General features: G+C 39.7%; 1 protein-coding gene across 2 annotated transcripts in view; it reads right to left on the reverse strand.

The window, feature by feature from the left end:
* UNC80 (unc-80 subunit of NALCN channel complex) overlaps positions 1–14,216 on the reverse strand; it is a 159,903-nt gene that overhangs the window by 72,424 nt on the left and 73,263 nt on the right. Inside the window, exons 26-28 of one of the 2 annotated variants that reach the window (XM_087819608.1) lie at positions 9,857–10,022; positions 4,694–4,897; positions 2,713–2,813 (exon numbers count right to left, since the gene is read on the reverse strand). In XM_087819608.1, the coding sequence (XP_087675734.1) occupies positions 2,713–2,813; positions 4,694–4,897; positions 9,857–10,022 (471 nt within the window). The remainder of the gene's footprint in view (positions 1–2,712; positions 2,814–4,693; positions 4,898–9,856; positions 10,023–14,216) is intronic. The other variant, XM_087819609.1, reaches the window with a different exon arrangement.

The following is a 14,216-nucleotide window of genomic DNA, read 5'->3' on the forward strand; positions in this document are numbered from 1 at the left end:
TGCCAGAGGATAGGGTGAATCATCTCTGGAGGTAGTTAAAAATCATCTGGAGCCTCTATAATTCTATAATTTCTAAAAATTAATAAACTCTGTTTGAGAGCAGTTTTAGGTTCACAGCAAAATTAAGCAGAAGGTACAGAGAGCTCCTGTATATCCCCTGCCCTCACACATGCATAGCCTCCTTCATCATTAACATTTCCACCAGAGTAGTGCATTTGTCACAATCAATGAATCTACAGTGACACATCATTATCACCCAAAGTCCACGGTTTACATTAGGGTTCTTTTTGGTGTTGTATATTCTATGGGTTTTGATAGATGTATGACATGTATTCATCACTGTACTTCTATGATTTTTCATCCATCATATTTAGTACTCAATGAAATGGCTAAGCGTATAAAGGGGCAGGACCAAGAAAAGATAATAAATCTATATATTGAGTTATCAGGCACGGACTTTAAAATACCTATAATCAATTCTGATAAAAATGTGACTTAAAACATATTTTAACTGAATGAGCATATGATGTATCAAACCTTGTGTGATACAGCTAAAGCTGTTTCTAGAGAACAGTTATAGCATTAAATGACTATGTCAGCAAAGTGACTGAAAATCAGTATGTAAGTATCTATATCAAGAAATTAAGGAAAGAAAACAAATTGAACTCAAAAAAAGTAGAAGGGCCCAGCCAGGGATGGCTCAGCGGTTGAGCGTCGACCTAGGATTCAGGCGATCAGGGTTCGATTCCCGGTCAGGGCACATGCCCGGGTTGTGGGCTGCAGCCGATCAATGACTCTCATCATTGATGTTTCTATCTCTCTCTCTCCCTCTCCCTTCCTCTCTCTGAAATCAATAAAGATATATTTTTTTTAAAAAAAGTTGAAGGAAGTAATAAACAATAATAGCAGACATTAATGAAACAAAAATCAAACATTCCAAAAAAAAAATCAAAACTAAAGCCAAAGGTTGATTCTTTGCCTTATAAAATTGACAAACTTTTAGTAAGATTATCAAAAAAAAAAAAAAAGAGAGAGAGAAAAGATATAACCTACCTATATCAGAAAATATAAAGGCACATCAATGTAGATCCTACAGAATTTAAAATGGCCTTAAGAGAATATTAGAAATACATTTTTGTTAATAAATGTGAATACTTGGATTAAATTAACAAATTCCTAGGGGCAAAAATCAATTTAGTAAACTGCTCCCAGAGGAAACAGAAAATCTGAATGGTCTTAAACATATTACATAAATTGAACCTATAATTAAAAAACCTCCCTACAAAGAAATTTTTAGGTCTAGAAGGTTTCATCAGTGATTTCTTCTAAATATTTAAAAAGCATTTAATTGTTATCTGTTTAAACACACTTCCAGAGTGTTTGTTTGTAGAATACCACAAAGAAAACTAAAAAGCATTATTAAAGGAAATTTAAGAGGTCCTAAATAAGTGGAGAGACATAAATCAATGGAGAGATACACCATTTTATACTTGGGAAGACTCACTATAATACAAATGTCAATTTCTCAATTTCAAATGGTCTTTATATTGAATACAAGGCTGCTTTGGAAGCTTTTTTATGGAAATCGACAAGGTGATTCTAAATGGAAATAGGCCTAGCCAAGAAAAGATCAGACTGTCTAGAAGAAAAACAAAGTAGGAGGACTTATACTCATATAAGCAATAGAAACAGACACAACAGAGTATCTAGCATATGATGTAATTATATACATTTAAAAAACAGACAAAATTACTCTGTGGTGTTAGAAGTTACAATAATGGTTACTGCTGGGGGGGGGGGGTAGTAACTGGTAGATGGCCCGTGTAGGGCTTCTAAGGTGTTGCTGAGGTTCTTCTCCACCTGCGAAAATGTACTGAGCTACATACACACATAGGTTTTGTAGGCTTTTCAATACGTAGGTTGGACTTCACTAAAAAGTTTACTTTAAAAACAGCTGCCACAGAAATCCTCAAAATCAGGCAGTTCTGGGGACTACTTCAATAGTTAAGGTCAGCACTGCAAAGTCTGAGAGCACCATGTGCCAGCCAGCCCTCATCTGATCCTACCCCAAACTCACACTAAAACCTGATGAGGTGGTGACAGTCCATATCTAAGATCAAGGACAGTGCTGGCAGTACCTTGCCAATTGTGGACCCAATGCTTTGTTTCCTTACCTTTCTCCTTTCTTCATGGCCAGCTCAAACCTGGAACTCCAATCTATGCTCAGTTTCCTTGGATCCCCTCCTGCCTGTGTCCGCTGGCTGGCCCTTTGAAGTGCAACCTTCTTTATCTTAGAATCTCCAGGTCCTCGTTTACAATTCAATCTAATACAGACTTGAGACTAACACCACGACCTTGCTCTCAGCATGTGTAATAACCTGTATAAAGCTGGTCATGATGGCCTGCTTGCCTGCGTCACTCAAGCTGGGTTGACCACCAATCTGACCTAGCTACTCGTGGTTTTCCCCAAGTTATAGTGACCCAAAAGGCAGCCATAATAAAGAACCCTTGGTCTAAGTTAAACTTAAAAGGAATATTATCCTGCAGAATACCAATCCTAGTGAGTGCCAAGAGGTTCAGCCGCAATATGAGCCTCTGGCTTTTCTTGGAGACTAAGTCAGATTGATGGCTTTAGTATAGATTTTTGTCCTATCATCATGGACCCTTCCCAAGGCTGAAAGAATCCCAGGGATTTCTGAGATTCCTACTTACATGAAGCCATGACATGTTCCTGTGGTAATTCTCCTCTGTGCCGGCTGTACTCATTCCTTCTGGCTCGATACTGGGCTCACTCGCACTCCAAGGGCTCCCTTCTTCAAAAGAAAAATACCAAGAGAGGTTGTATTGTTCAGTCTCCTTGGAGAGCACGTTGGTGTGGTATAGTTCTCCATGCTTTTGAATCCTAGGGCAGACTACCGTGGCCCAGTGGCTTTCAGGGCATAGCATTGATTTTAGTGGAGGAATATTGATGGGAGCTGTTCCCTTCACCACCAGCTGAACTGGCAGTTACAAAGACATTTATGACCTCTGTTATGTGGCTTCCATTTTGAGACATGGGAGCAGAGAAAAAACAGAGTCAAGTCCTTGAATTGCTGAGATGAGCAAGTGATTGGTCAAGTGTGCCCAGATCCTTTCCAGGCTGCCCAGATATAGTTAAGCAGGGACACCAACCAACCTGCAATGGCCACAGAGTGCTACTGCCCCCCCACTGCTGGGACTATGGCTACTGCTACTGTTCCTAACGCCACCTGGCTTTGCTCTCAGTTATTTCAAAGGTGCGCAGGTGCCTTGGAAAAATGAAGGGAATTTGGAAGCAATTGTGTCTAACTGTGGACAAAAGGGTTTCCTTCTGTGGGAAAGTATGAAGGAGACACCTCTCAGGAATGCACTACCTTAGTGTAATAGACAACGAAGCTTTGCCCTCAAATCTAAGAGCTTTTCTGGACCTTTACTATGACAAAACCATGTGTCTAGCCTGGCTATTTCAACTCAACTAGTCAGGCTGAATTGACCAATTCAAATAATTGAAAAACTTCCCCCAAACCTAACTGACGATATTGCTATAGTTTCAGACCTATAGCATGTCACAGGTTTTCTTCTATTGTCTTCTTAAAACATAAGCCGAATCTTAAGTAACACATAAATTAGCTATTTTCAAAGGCTAGGGTGCGTAGGTATAGAAATATTTCCTGTTTTAAACTCACTTTGATGAGATATACTCAGCTTCTACATCAGCAGACTTTATTGGAAATCTACCCACATTTCCTGGCTGGCTTCTGAAACGACTTACCTAGAAAGGAGAGCTTTCTCTTTTGCTTCTCACAGAGGGACTGAATGGCAAAGGAAGTGTTACTTCAACTTGTACTTAATAGTTAAACTCTAGGCAGCCGGGGAGTCTTATCTGCATGCCTGCTTCGTCTTCATCCTTCCTACTAAGGTGGCAACCAGAGCCCAGGTCTAACACATTTGGGGATTCCCAGTCTCTTTGAATCCTACAACCTCAATGCTCTAAATGTACATAGGCCTCACCCTCAGGTATTTAACCCACTTTAGAGTCACCCCTAATTTTTTAGAGCATCCCTTCAGGGTAGGCATGGAGTAGATGGAATTATTCCCATCGTTTAGTTGAAGAAAACAAATTCCCAAGATACCAACTTGCTGAAGGTCACGAATTATCAGCTCTAGACAATAGCTCCTCTCTGATGTTTTGGTTGCTTTTAATGAGACTTTAAAACATAGAGGAACTTTAGCTAGCGGTCCCCCAGGGAATACCTATGTTTTGCTTAAAAGGTCCTGATCAGGAGAAACATCTGGATTTCAAAAACTGCCCTTGTCATTAAAGTATTTGTTCTCCCAAATATACACTCAATGTCCTCACTGCTGAAACTGCGGTCCTTGACCCAGCAGCATCGGCTTCACCAGGGAACTTGTTAGGCATCTAGACTCTCAGGCTCCCACCCCAGACTGAGTCAGAATCTGCATTTTATCACGACTCCCAGGTGACCCATGTGCACACTACAGTGTGAGCAGCCCTGCTCTAGAGGGTGGTATGGTTTTCAAACTCAGAATGATCCAGCCTGTGGCTCTGCCCTCCACCTTTTGATGCATAAGAACATGTATTTCAGCTGTTTCAGGATTTGGGCCCTGTCTTCCTACCCCCCGTGTCCCTGCACACCCCACTCCTCTATGTTACCTAGGTCAGTGACAGTGTCCCTGCTCTGGGACAGCTGCAGCTCCTCAGCCTCAGACTCTGAGTCCTGCCGTGATAGCTTGCTGCTCTTTAAGCTGCCGACCCGGAGAATGCTGGACAAGGAACCCCCCTTCTTCACCTGGAAACTGCGGGTTCCTTTAATCTGGAGCAGGCGGGAACCTCCTATCCTGATCTTCCTGCTGGGAACTGTATCGAAAGAATAAAATAGGGCTTTTTCCCCTTTAGTTTTCCCCAGCCAGTGTGAGATCCAAGCTCTCCCCAACTTGTTCCTGAACAGCCTCCTCTCTGTTGGCCAGGATGGGTAGCGTGTCTGGACAAGGAGCTTCTCCCAAGCCCGCAGTCGGGCGGCTTTGCTGGGCAGGCAGGAGGCTGGGTCCACCAGGAAGGGCTGGTGCAGCTTCTTTCTTGGGCACATAGCTCATGGGTGCTGGGAACAACCTGCTCCCTTTCTGGCCCAGGGTTCACAAGCATGAGTGTGCCCTCGCAGCAGCATTTTCTAGGACTGTTAGTACATTTACATAACACGGTTGCTCCATTCAACAGAAACACAGACCACCTGTTTTTTTCTTTTGAAATGGGACTTGTGGAGTTATGTGAGTTACTGAGAGTTATGTGATTTAACATAACTCAGAGTTATGTGAATTACGTAAACCCCTTCATTTTTGAATACCTCATCAAGAAACAAAAACAAGAGGTGCTTCTCTCTCCAACAGCAGCAGTGGGTTCCGCTCAGCTCCTCAGCAAAGGCACTAAAGGATCTGTTCTCACTGGGGTGTTTTGGGTGAACGTGAGTGGGAAATGGTTCCATTTTCAATGCACCTACTGATTTCATAGCATCCTCCTTTCAGTCAAAAGGCTGGGTGAGATGTGAGTCCAAATGTTGCAACACCCTGAGCCAACCTTACAGTCTACATCTACCAAGAAGAACATGCATTATTCATCCTTAGTGTTCTGGAAGAAACAGTCATCAGTGAGGGAAATAAAAGGGTAAAACAACATGTTTAAACTTGAAACCCACTTTTTAAAATCAAAAGCATCCTTATTTCCCGTAGTCACAGACAAATCTCTTTGTTTTCCTTTTGAAGATTTGGTGTTATCACACATTGATTTTGTAAGGGTGGAATAAAGAAAGTTTTCAGAGCCTAAAGTCATTGTCAAGAAGGGGTCACTTTTGTAAGGTTTCCTTATTAAGACATGAACCAGATTTCAAGCTAATTATTTACAACATTGCGATTAAGATTACCTAAAGTCCCTAACAGGAATATTGCACTTTAGTCTCAGGTTTCTCACTCACAGGAGAGTTAATATGTGATTGTCACAGAGCTCACACAGCTCTGTAGGATGTTAATTAAATGAATACTTTCAATGCCCAGAATAACTTCTGTTGAATAATGTGAAATGTTTAATCTCTGATTTACTCTTGTGATTGAGAAAGATGAAAATTGTTGCCACTCAGCTGGCAAAGATCTTGTGGAGCTCACTGAGCACATCTGGATAGAAGTGTACATCTGAATAAAAATTCTTGCAGCACAGTTGGGTAAATTCCATAAAGACTAGAGACTATACTACTCTCTTTTAATTATAGCACAAAACTCATCCACTGCATTTTTTCAATATTATTTTTAGGCTTGATTGAGACTTTATGACCTACCTGAAATAAATTTGAAATAGAATATAATTATCATTTTTAGTGATTGTTAATACAATTTCATGTCAAAGTAGACTTGGAAGTAGAGAAAAATTAGAGGTATTTTTTTTTTTAATTTGTACAGAAGCACACTTGAGTATTTTTTGCCTGATTTCATGATACAACCTGTTCTACCACCAAAGGTAATTGGAGACAGCACTGAGAAATTAGTGTTCAGAATTATGGCATTGAGTTAAAAAAGGGAAAAAAAGAGAAAGAACTCATGGACACAACAGTGACTGTGGGGGAAATGGGGGTGGGGGAGGTGGGGGAGGGTTTAGAGGGGATAAATGGTGATGGAAATAAAGTAAAATAAAATGAAATAAAATAAAGGAAATAAAAGAACATGGCATTGATTATTTACAAAGGACATAACAGAATTCATATTTGGTATCATACATGAAAAACATTAGTTGAGATTGCACAGCATTGAATTTTAGCCTTTATCTCCATGACAACGAGAACTAGCATGAAAATGAAACAAATTCTTCCAAATTAGATAAAACATCTCTTTATCCATTTTTTCTCACCCCACATTAAATCCATTAGCAAGTCCTGCTGGCTCCACACATCAAAATTTCATAGGCTTCTGACCCATCCCATCCTTCCTCGCACCCTTCCCATCTCATTCTTTCCCAGCCACGTTGGCCTTTTTGCCTTTCTTCAAGTGCTCCAAGTTCATTCCTGCATAAGAACCTTGTTCTCGCTGCTGTCTCTAGGAAACTCCTCCCGCAGCCTTTTGCATGACTGGCTCCTTCACCCAGACTAGTCTCTGCTCAGTGTCACTTATGGGTCCTTCTCTGAACTACAATCCCCCTACTCTAGGTTGCTACCAATTCTCTGACCCTAATTTGTTTTCTTTCATACAACTTATCTCTCCTAAAAAAGTATTTAATGTTATCCACTATTATGTTATTAACTATTAGCTAATATAAACTAAAATATATGAGGGGAAAATTTCCTCTTCATGGCAGTTTTCTGAGAACCTGTTATAGTGCTTCGCATAAAGTAGGTGCCCAAAAGGTGATTGTTGAATACTCATAAATGTCTTATGTATTGGAATACCTGTCTTAGTTTGTATTTGGAATATGGGTGAAATGACTGGACAGATCCTGCTTGGAGATTTTAGGCAGACATTTTTAGTTTAAAAATTATTTCATGTTAGTTTTCCTCGGTAGAATCTGAATTGTCCCCAGGTTGTTTATTTCAAGAATTGATATTTTTTTTGCTTTAATAAAAATAGATGGCATGATATGTTAAATAAAATTTTTATAATCTAAATTAGCACGCTTCTTCATGGCACCCATTTTAACATTGATTTAGCAGCTGATATCTGCTTATCAAAAGGATTCAGGAATATTTAGGAATCTTCAGGAGGATTTTTGCTAACTGGTAAAGGATATATTATGGATATGCTTTCATTTCATTTATAGTTTCATTTTTCTGCTCTTCACTTAATAAACAATTTTCATATGTTAACATAGCCACTCTATGAAAAGAGACAATACTAATCATTTGTGTCTTTGGATATTATAAACAACCTATACAAATGATTACCATGAAATTAAAGTGTTCTTAAAATTAACCTGATATTTTCTTAAAATGGTGTAGAATTTACTCTGCTCAAATTTAACCACGTCAGTACTAGAAATTTTTATTTCAGCTACTTTAAATAATAATTAACATAATAACTTTGAATGGGCAAAAACCAAGCAAACATCCCCTTGGATTACATTGAAAAGATGGAGGTTTCTTGTCATATGCAGTTATCCTTGTCTTAAGTAGGAATGCTTGAAAATATATTGACTTGGTAGTCCTTCATATGCAGAAATTGTTAAGATTTGGCTGAAAATATTTGGTTCACCATAAGTTTATTATGATATAACAATTATTTGCATTTTTAAGTTGTTGTGACAACAATCTTGAAATATTAAAAAATAATTCCCGTGTATATCCATTCCATGAAAGATTTTAGAGACTTTAAAGATTTTAAAGATTGTATGTCTTCTATATTTAGGGCTATTCCTTCCAAGAATTGTTCATTCTTTAAAACATCAAAATTCATGGACTCATTGTCTATAGCACACTAGAAAATAACAAACGCATAAAATCACCTTTGACTCTTTACAAATGTGCTGATGTTCTTTTCACTGAAATTCACTAGAAAAATGATGCTGTGCAACAGAATTTAAGAAACAGCAAAATCAGATAGAGAAGTTAACTTTAGAGCGCAACTTAAAACTTTACATTCTTTACTTTAGCTCATATTTAAAATGTTCTGCATGGGTTCAAATCTATATGCTCAAATCTACATGATATTAAAAAACAATGATAACAATTATTTACTGTGTACCTATTTGTACCAGGCACTGATTTTATGCTCTATTTGCCTTTTCTCATTTAAAGCTTTCAACATCGTGAACGTGGTAGGTGTTATTAAACCAATTTTACGGAGAAGAAAACTGTGACTCAGGAGGTAAGTAACTTGGACAAGGTTACACAGCTAGTTACTATAGTTTAGCATTTTAAGATGCACATTTTTTCACATTTTAACATATCTGACATTGAGTTCTGTCTTATAGTTGACGATATCTTAAGAACACTAGTGCCAGGGGGCAGTTGTGACACCTTTGTTATTACTTGTGTCCATGTGAACATCTGAAGCATCAGCAACAAACTTTACAGAATGGGTACCAGTGTCTTTTAACTCCAAGAAGCCAAAGGGTAGCTGGGTGGAGGGTGGGTGAGGAGCTAAGTCAGATGTGTTTGGCAAGTTTCTGAAGCAGGAATTGAAGGTAGGCTAGCTTCACACAACTGAATATTTCCTTAAGTAACTAGCACCAATAGCTTTACTTCTTTTATAGATTAATTTAAAAATGATGTATTACTAACATTCTGATGACACACAGGACATAATCCTTTAAAAAACAACATGGACATTGACAATTCTGTGTTGAAGAAGGGTTAAGAAATTTGAACTCGGAACTGAGGATAGTTTGAAAACCCTGTAACTAGTTTATTTACACTTTACCTTTTTTTTTGGCTGCACAAGAATGATATATGCTGAAAACAAAATTTTACATCTAATTAAATCTGAAAGTCTTCTTTCAATAAGAATGCGATCAGAAAGTTTTACGTAAGAGCTGAATTGGGAGCATATTTCCTTTCTTGTTTGTACATAGAATAAAATCTCATCTTACAAATGATGGCATCTTAGGTTCAATGGGAAATGGAGAGGTGCTGAAATTTGAACCCGAGCTGGAATTAGAACCCAAGTCTCTTGGACTGAAGAGTCCAACTCCCAACTAGAATGGCTTCCTACCTTGTTAAATGGACACAGTATTGTATGGAGCCAACAGTCTTGGACTTCTTTGGGTGCTCAATTCTGCAGTTTAGATCCCAGACCAAATATTCTACAAGAAACCCTGAAACATGAAATAATCCTTGCTTTTCCCTACCTTTCTTCTCCTCAACACCTGCATCTGATTTGAGAGTGTGGCTACTACTGTGGAGGGAATCTTTTGAGTCTTCATTTTCATCTAGGACCCCGGCAAAGCTGATCTTCCTCTCATATCTGTGCCGGTCCAACTCAGGATCCAAACGAAGTCTGCAGCTCTCCAGGTCCTGAAATGTCAGTGAGGAGCACGTGAATGCTGGGTATCTCCCCACCACTGCAGTGGGCTTCTGGCAAAGAATTGCATAGAACTGCATTTAAAGAGCCCAATTCTCCTTTAGCTAATGCAAATTGTAGAATGAGGCCATAAAAATATTCCTTGAGTTTTAAAAAACATCTTCCCTATCTCATAGTTTTTTGCTTTTCCTCGCATGCTTCACCTTCTAAAAGCACAGACCTTATTCCAAATCCACAACTACCTTCCTCACCTTCTAATTCTTTGTGCACAGTTTTAACTAAAATTGGTATTTACCTGTTTATGAAATAATCGTGCATTGAGTATGAATGTGTTAGTACTGAGGGATAAGAAATGGTTCTTGTCCTAAAGGAAGTCAGAATCCCAAGGGAGAGACTGGGAAGGCAAACGAGTGATAAATTCCAAGGTTGAGAGAGTAGGAGCTTAGAAATCATGCTTGGAGGCTGCGGTTGGCAGAACAATGACCCTCCAGAGATGTCCATGCCTTAGTCCCTGGAACCTGGTGAATATGTTACTTTACATTGCAACAGGGACTTTGCACGTGTGACTGAGGTTAAGGACCCTGAGATGGGAGATCATCCTGGATTAGGTAGGCTTGACCTAATCAAGCAAATTTCTAAAAGTGAGAGCTTTTCCAGGCTGTGGCCAGAGGAATACATAACTGTGGAAGAAGAGTGAGAATGATGCTGAATTACTGGCTTTAAAGGTGGGAGAAGAGGCAAAGGAATGTGGGTGGCCTCTGGAAGATGGAATAAGATCAAGGAAAGAGCCTTCTCTAGAGGCCCAGAGAGGAGTGCAGCCTTGCCGACACCTTGTCTTCAACCTGGTGAGACCTGTTTCTAATTTCTGATCTCCAAAACTGTAAGATGATGTGTTTGAGTTGTTTCAAACAACTAAAATTGTTGTTGTCTGTTATAGCAGAAATAGAAAATGAATACTGAATTAATGTTGTACTTAAATGTGAAGGTTAAGTAAAGTTAGCTCAGCAAACAAGTGGGGAAAGGAAGTTCAGGTTTAGGAAATCTCATGTGTGAGGGCCAGAAAGAAGCTCAAAACAGGATGATACATTGGCAGAATTTCTCACTCACTTCTAGGTAAACCTCAGTTTTAGGGGTTCCATTACTATCCCCTTAAGAACAGAATGTGCCCATACCTTAAAGCAAGCCTTGCGGAGTGTTAATATTTAGTAGGAGTTTGGCCTGTGAGGCCCCAAATTTAAAATTTGACCTGTTTTGCAAATGGTGACTAGTTCATGCTGAAGATCATATTTAATTATTAGTTATAAAACTCTTTTGGACGATCTGATAAAAAAATATATAAAATGCCAACTTAATTTTTATAAAGCATTTTTTTCTAATTATGATATAATATGCCTTCTGATTCAAATAGATATGAAAAATATTTTTTAAAATGCAGTTTGCACCAAGAATAAACTCATATTTTTAATTATTATTAATAAATCAATCTTAGACCTCACATGTTTTTTTCTTTTCTCTTTAGATTAAGAACAGAAGTTATACTTTAGTACTCAGAAAAGTCTATCACATCTAGAAAAATAAAGGAACTACATGGAATCTATTTAACGTTGTCAAAAAGATTCTAGGGTATAAATGCTCCTCTGAAATTGATCCCTTTAAAAATAACCTAATTTATATTTTGGTAGTCAAATTTAATTAGATAAATTTCTTAGGACAAAAGTAATAATATAACAAGTCCGATTCTCAAAAGTAGTTATCTCTTCCAATTTCTTCTTTTATCTTCTTGTCAAAATCCCACCTATCTTTCAAAGCTACATTTAAGTGTGACCTCCTCCAGAAGAGTTCCTCAGATTTTTCTAGCCCTTTCTTTGGCCAACCATGGCCCTATGCTCCCACCACCTTTCAGTATACGGAAGGATGCTCCAACCAACTGAGCCACACAGGCCGGGGCAACCGGCTACTCTTATATTTTGCTTCAGAAACTAGTTTTGCACTATTGGTTCTCCTGTTATAGTATATTCATCTCTGTACCACCCCTCCCCCACTCCTGCCACCTTCACACCACCTTGTTTGTTGTCTTACTCTCAATAAATATTCATTGGTTTAGCATTGATAAATGTAAATTGTGCTTTGCTTCTAATTTTTTAACTATAGGAACATTTGGAATTCAGCAGTATATTTTATAACCTGATTTGTTAAATCCCATTGGTACAGTTGGTACAATTTCTAGCACAGTCTTGTACAAAAGCATCTAATATGTTGTTTTCCCTAATGAATAAAGGTAAAATTACAAAGACTTGCTTTCTGCCTGTTTCTTTATTATGAACTCATTTGTGCACTGTATGGGAACTGTTTATTTCTATGTGGCTTGGTCACTGGTTATTGGTTTCAATAATTCAACTGAAAAACATTTTAACAGACCAGCAATTTTACAAAAAAATTCTTTAAAAAAAATATTTGTCTATTGCTCTCAAGTTTGGAAGTTAATATTTAGAGAAAAATTTGATTATTATGCTCTTTTAGATTATAAATCTTGTAAAAATGCTACTTTCTCTTTTTTTAAGACATTATTTATTTGTATGGTTAACAAAAAAAGTGACTAAAATGCTACTAGAAGTTGTTTTTAGAGAGAAAAAAGCGCATTTAATTAAGTTGCATCTAGGGATTAATGTGGAAAAAAATTGTTAAGTTGGCAAAGATTTTTTTTAGCACATTTTAATACCTTTCTTTTGATATAATTTTTCCTTTTCTTTTAACTCTATTACCCTCCAATGCAGTGAGGGCTACCTGGGATTTCCTGACCTTATCTAAGAAATAATTGTGGCGCAGCCGGGTGTGGCTCAGCAGTTGAACGTGGACCTGGGATCCAGGCGATAGGGGTTCAATTCCCGGTGAGGGCACAAGCCCGGATTGCGGGCTTGATCAATGACTCTCATCATTGATGTTTCTACCTCTCTCTCTCCCTCTCCTTTCCTCTCTCTGAAATCAATAAAGATTTATTTAAAAAAAAAAATAATTGTGGTTAAACAAATTAACTTTACTATAATTATTGTGTTTAAGGTTCTTTTGCTTCCTCTCCCACATTTTGGATATAACTAGGACTTTTTCAAACAAATATTTCACAGAGAAATCTGTTCCATTTTAGAAATGGGCTTAGGGCATTTCTATCAGAAAGACATTTTTTCTTGGTAGAAAGTTTATGTTCATGATCTTCTCCCATCCTCAAGCCTCAAGTGTAGAATATTTATAGCTTTGAATGGCATTATTTTACTATGTCCTTCTTTTACTATTCTGTGTATTGTGGTAGCTATTTATTTTTACTGCTATTAAAAATGTTACAGGGGAGGAAACAGGATGGTGGCGTACGTAGCAGCTGCACCCACCACCTCCTGCAACCACATCAAAATTAAAACTAAAATCCAGAACCACAGTCACTCAGAGCCTCCTGAGATCCGGCTGCACAGAAGCCCCACAACCAGGGAGCTGAAGCAGCACGGAGACCAGTAGGAGGGGCGGAGACGAGGGCGGGGCGGGGCTGGATCGTGGCGACGCAGCTGCGGGCCCATATCCGGTGCCGCGGGTTAAACCCAGGAGGGAATCTCGACAGTGGGGGTTTCCTGGAGGAGGGAGGGGTCCCAGCCCCACAACAGGCCCCCAGCCCAGGGCTCCAGGGGCGGGAAGAGACTTCCCCACACCTTCGGGCTGTGAAACCAGCGGGACTGTCCCTGAGGGTCGCGGAGGCTGCGGGAGCCCCAGCAGCTCCTCCTAAAGGGCCCGGCACGGACTCACTCGGACGCTCCCTCTGAGCCCAGCGCCGGGCAGCAGCCTGAAAGGACCCGGGACACTCGGGGAGGAACTAACCTGCCTGGAATCCGGGCGAGAGCTGGAGGGGCGGCTTCCTCCCGGGCAGAAGAGCTGGCAGAGGCCATGGCTCCTTTGGCGAGTCCTCCCCGCACAGCCGGCAGGCAGGCACCATGTTTGAATCGCCAGCACCTGACTCACACCTTTAGCCCCGCCCCGGGATTCCCGGAGGCCCCGCCCCTCCCCAGGCTCATCCAGGCCATTTCCAGGGGCTTTTCTGTGCAAGTGGCCTCTCGAGCCTCATGCTCAGGACTTTCCTAAAATCTCTCAAGCAGCAGCGGGCCCCATACGGCTTGATAAGCGGCCCCAGGCCTGGCACTAGCGGCAGC

This window comes from Miniopterus natalensis, chromosome 8 (genome assembly GCF_054644295.1).
Source record: "Miniopterus natalensis isolate mMinNat1 chromosome 8, mMinNat1.hap1, whole genome shotgun sequence".
NCBI classification, from domain to species: domain Eukaryota; kingdom Metazoa; phylum Chordata; class Mammalia; order Chiroptera; family Miniopteridae; genus Miniopterus; species Miniopterus natalensis.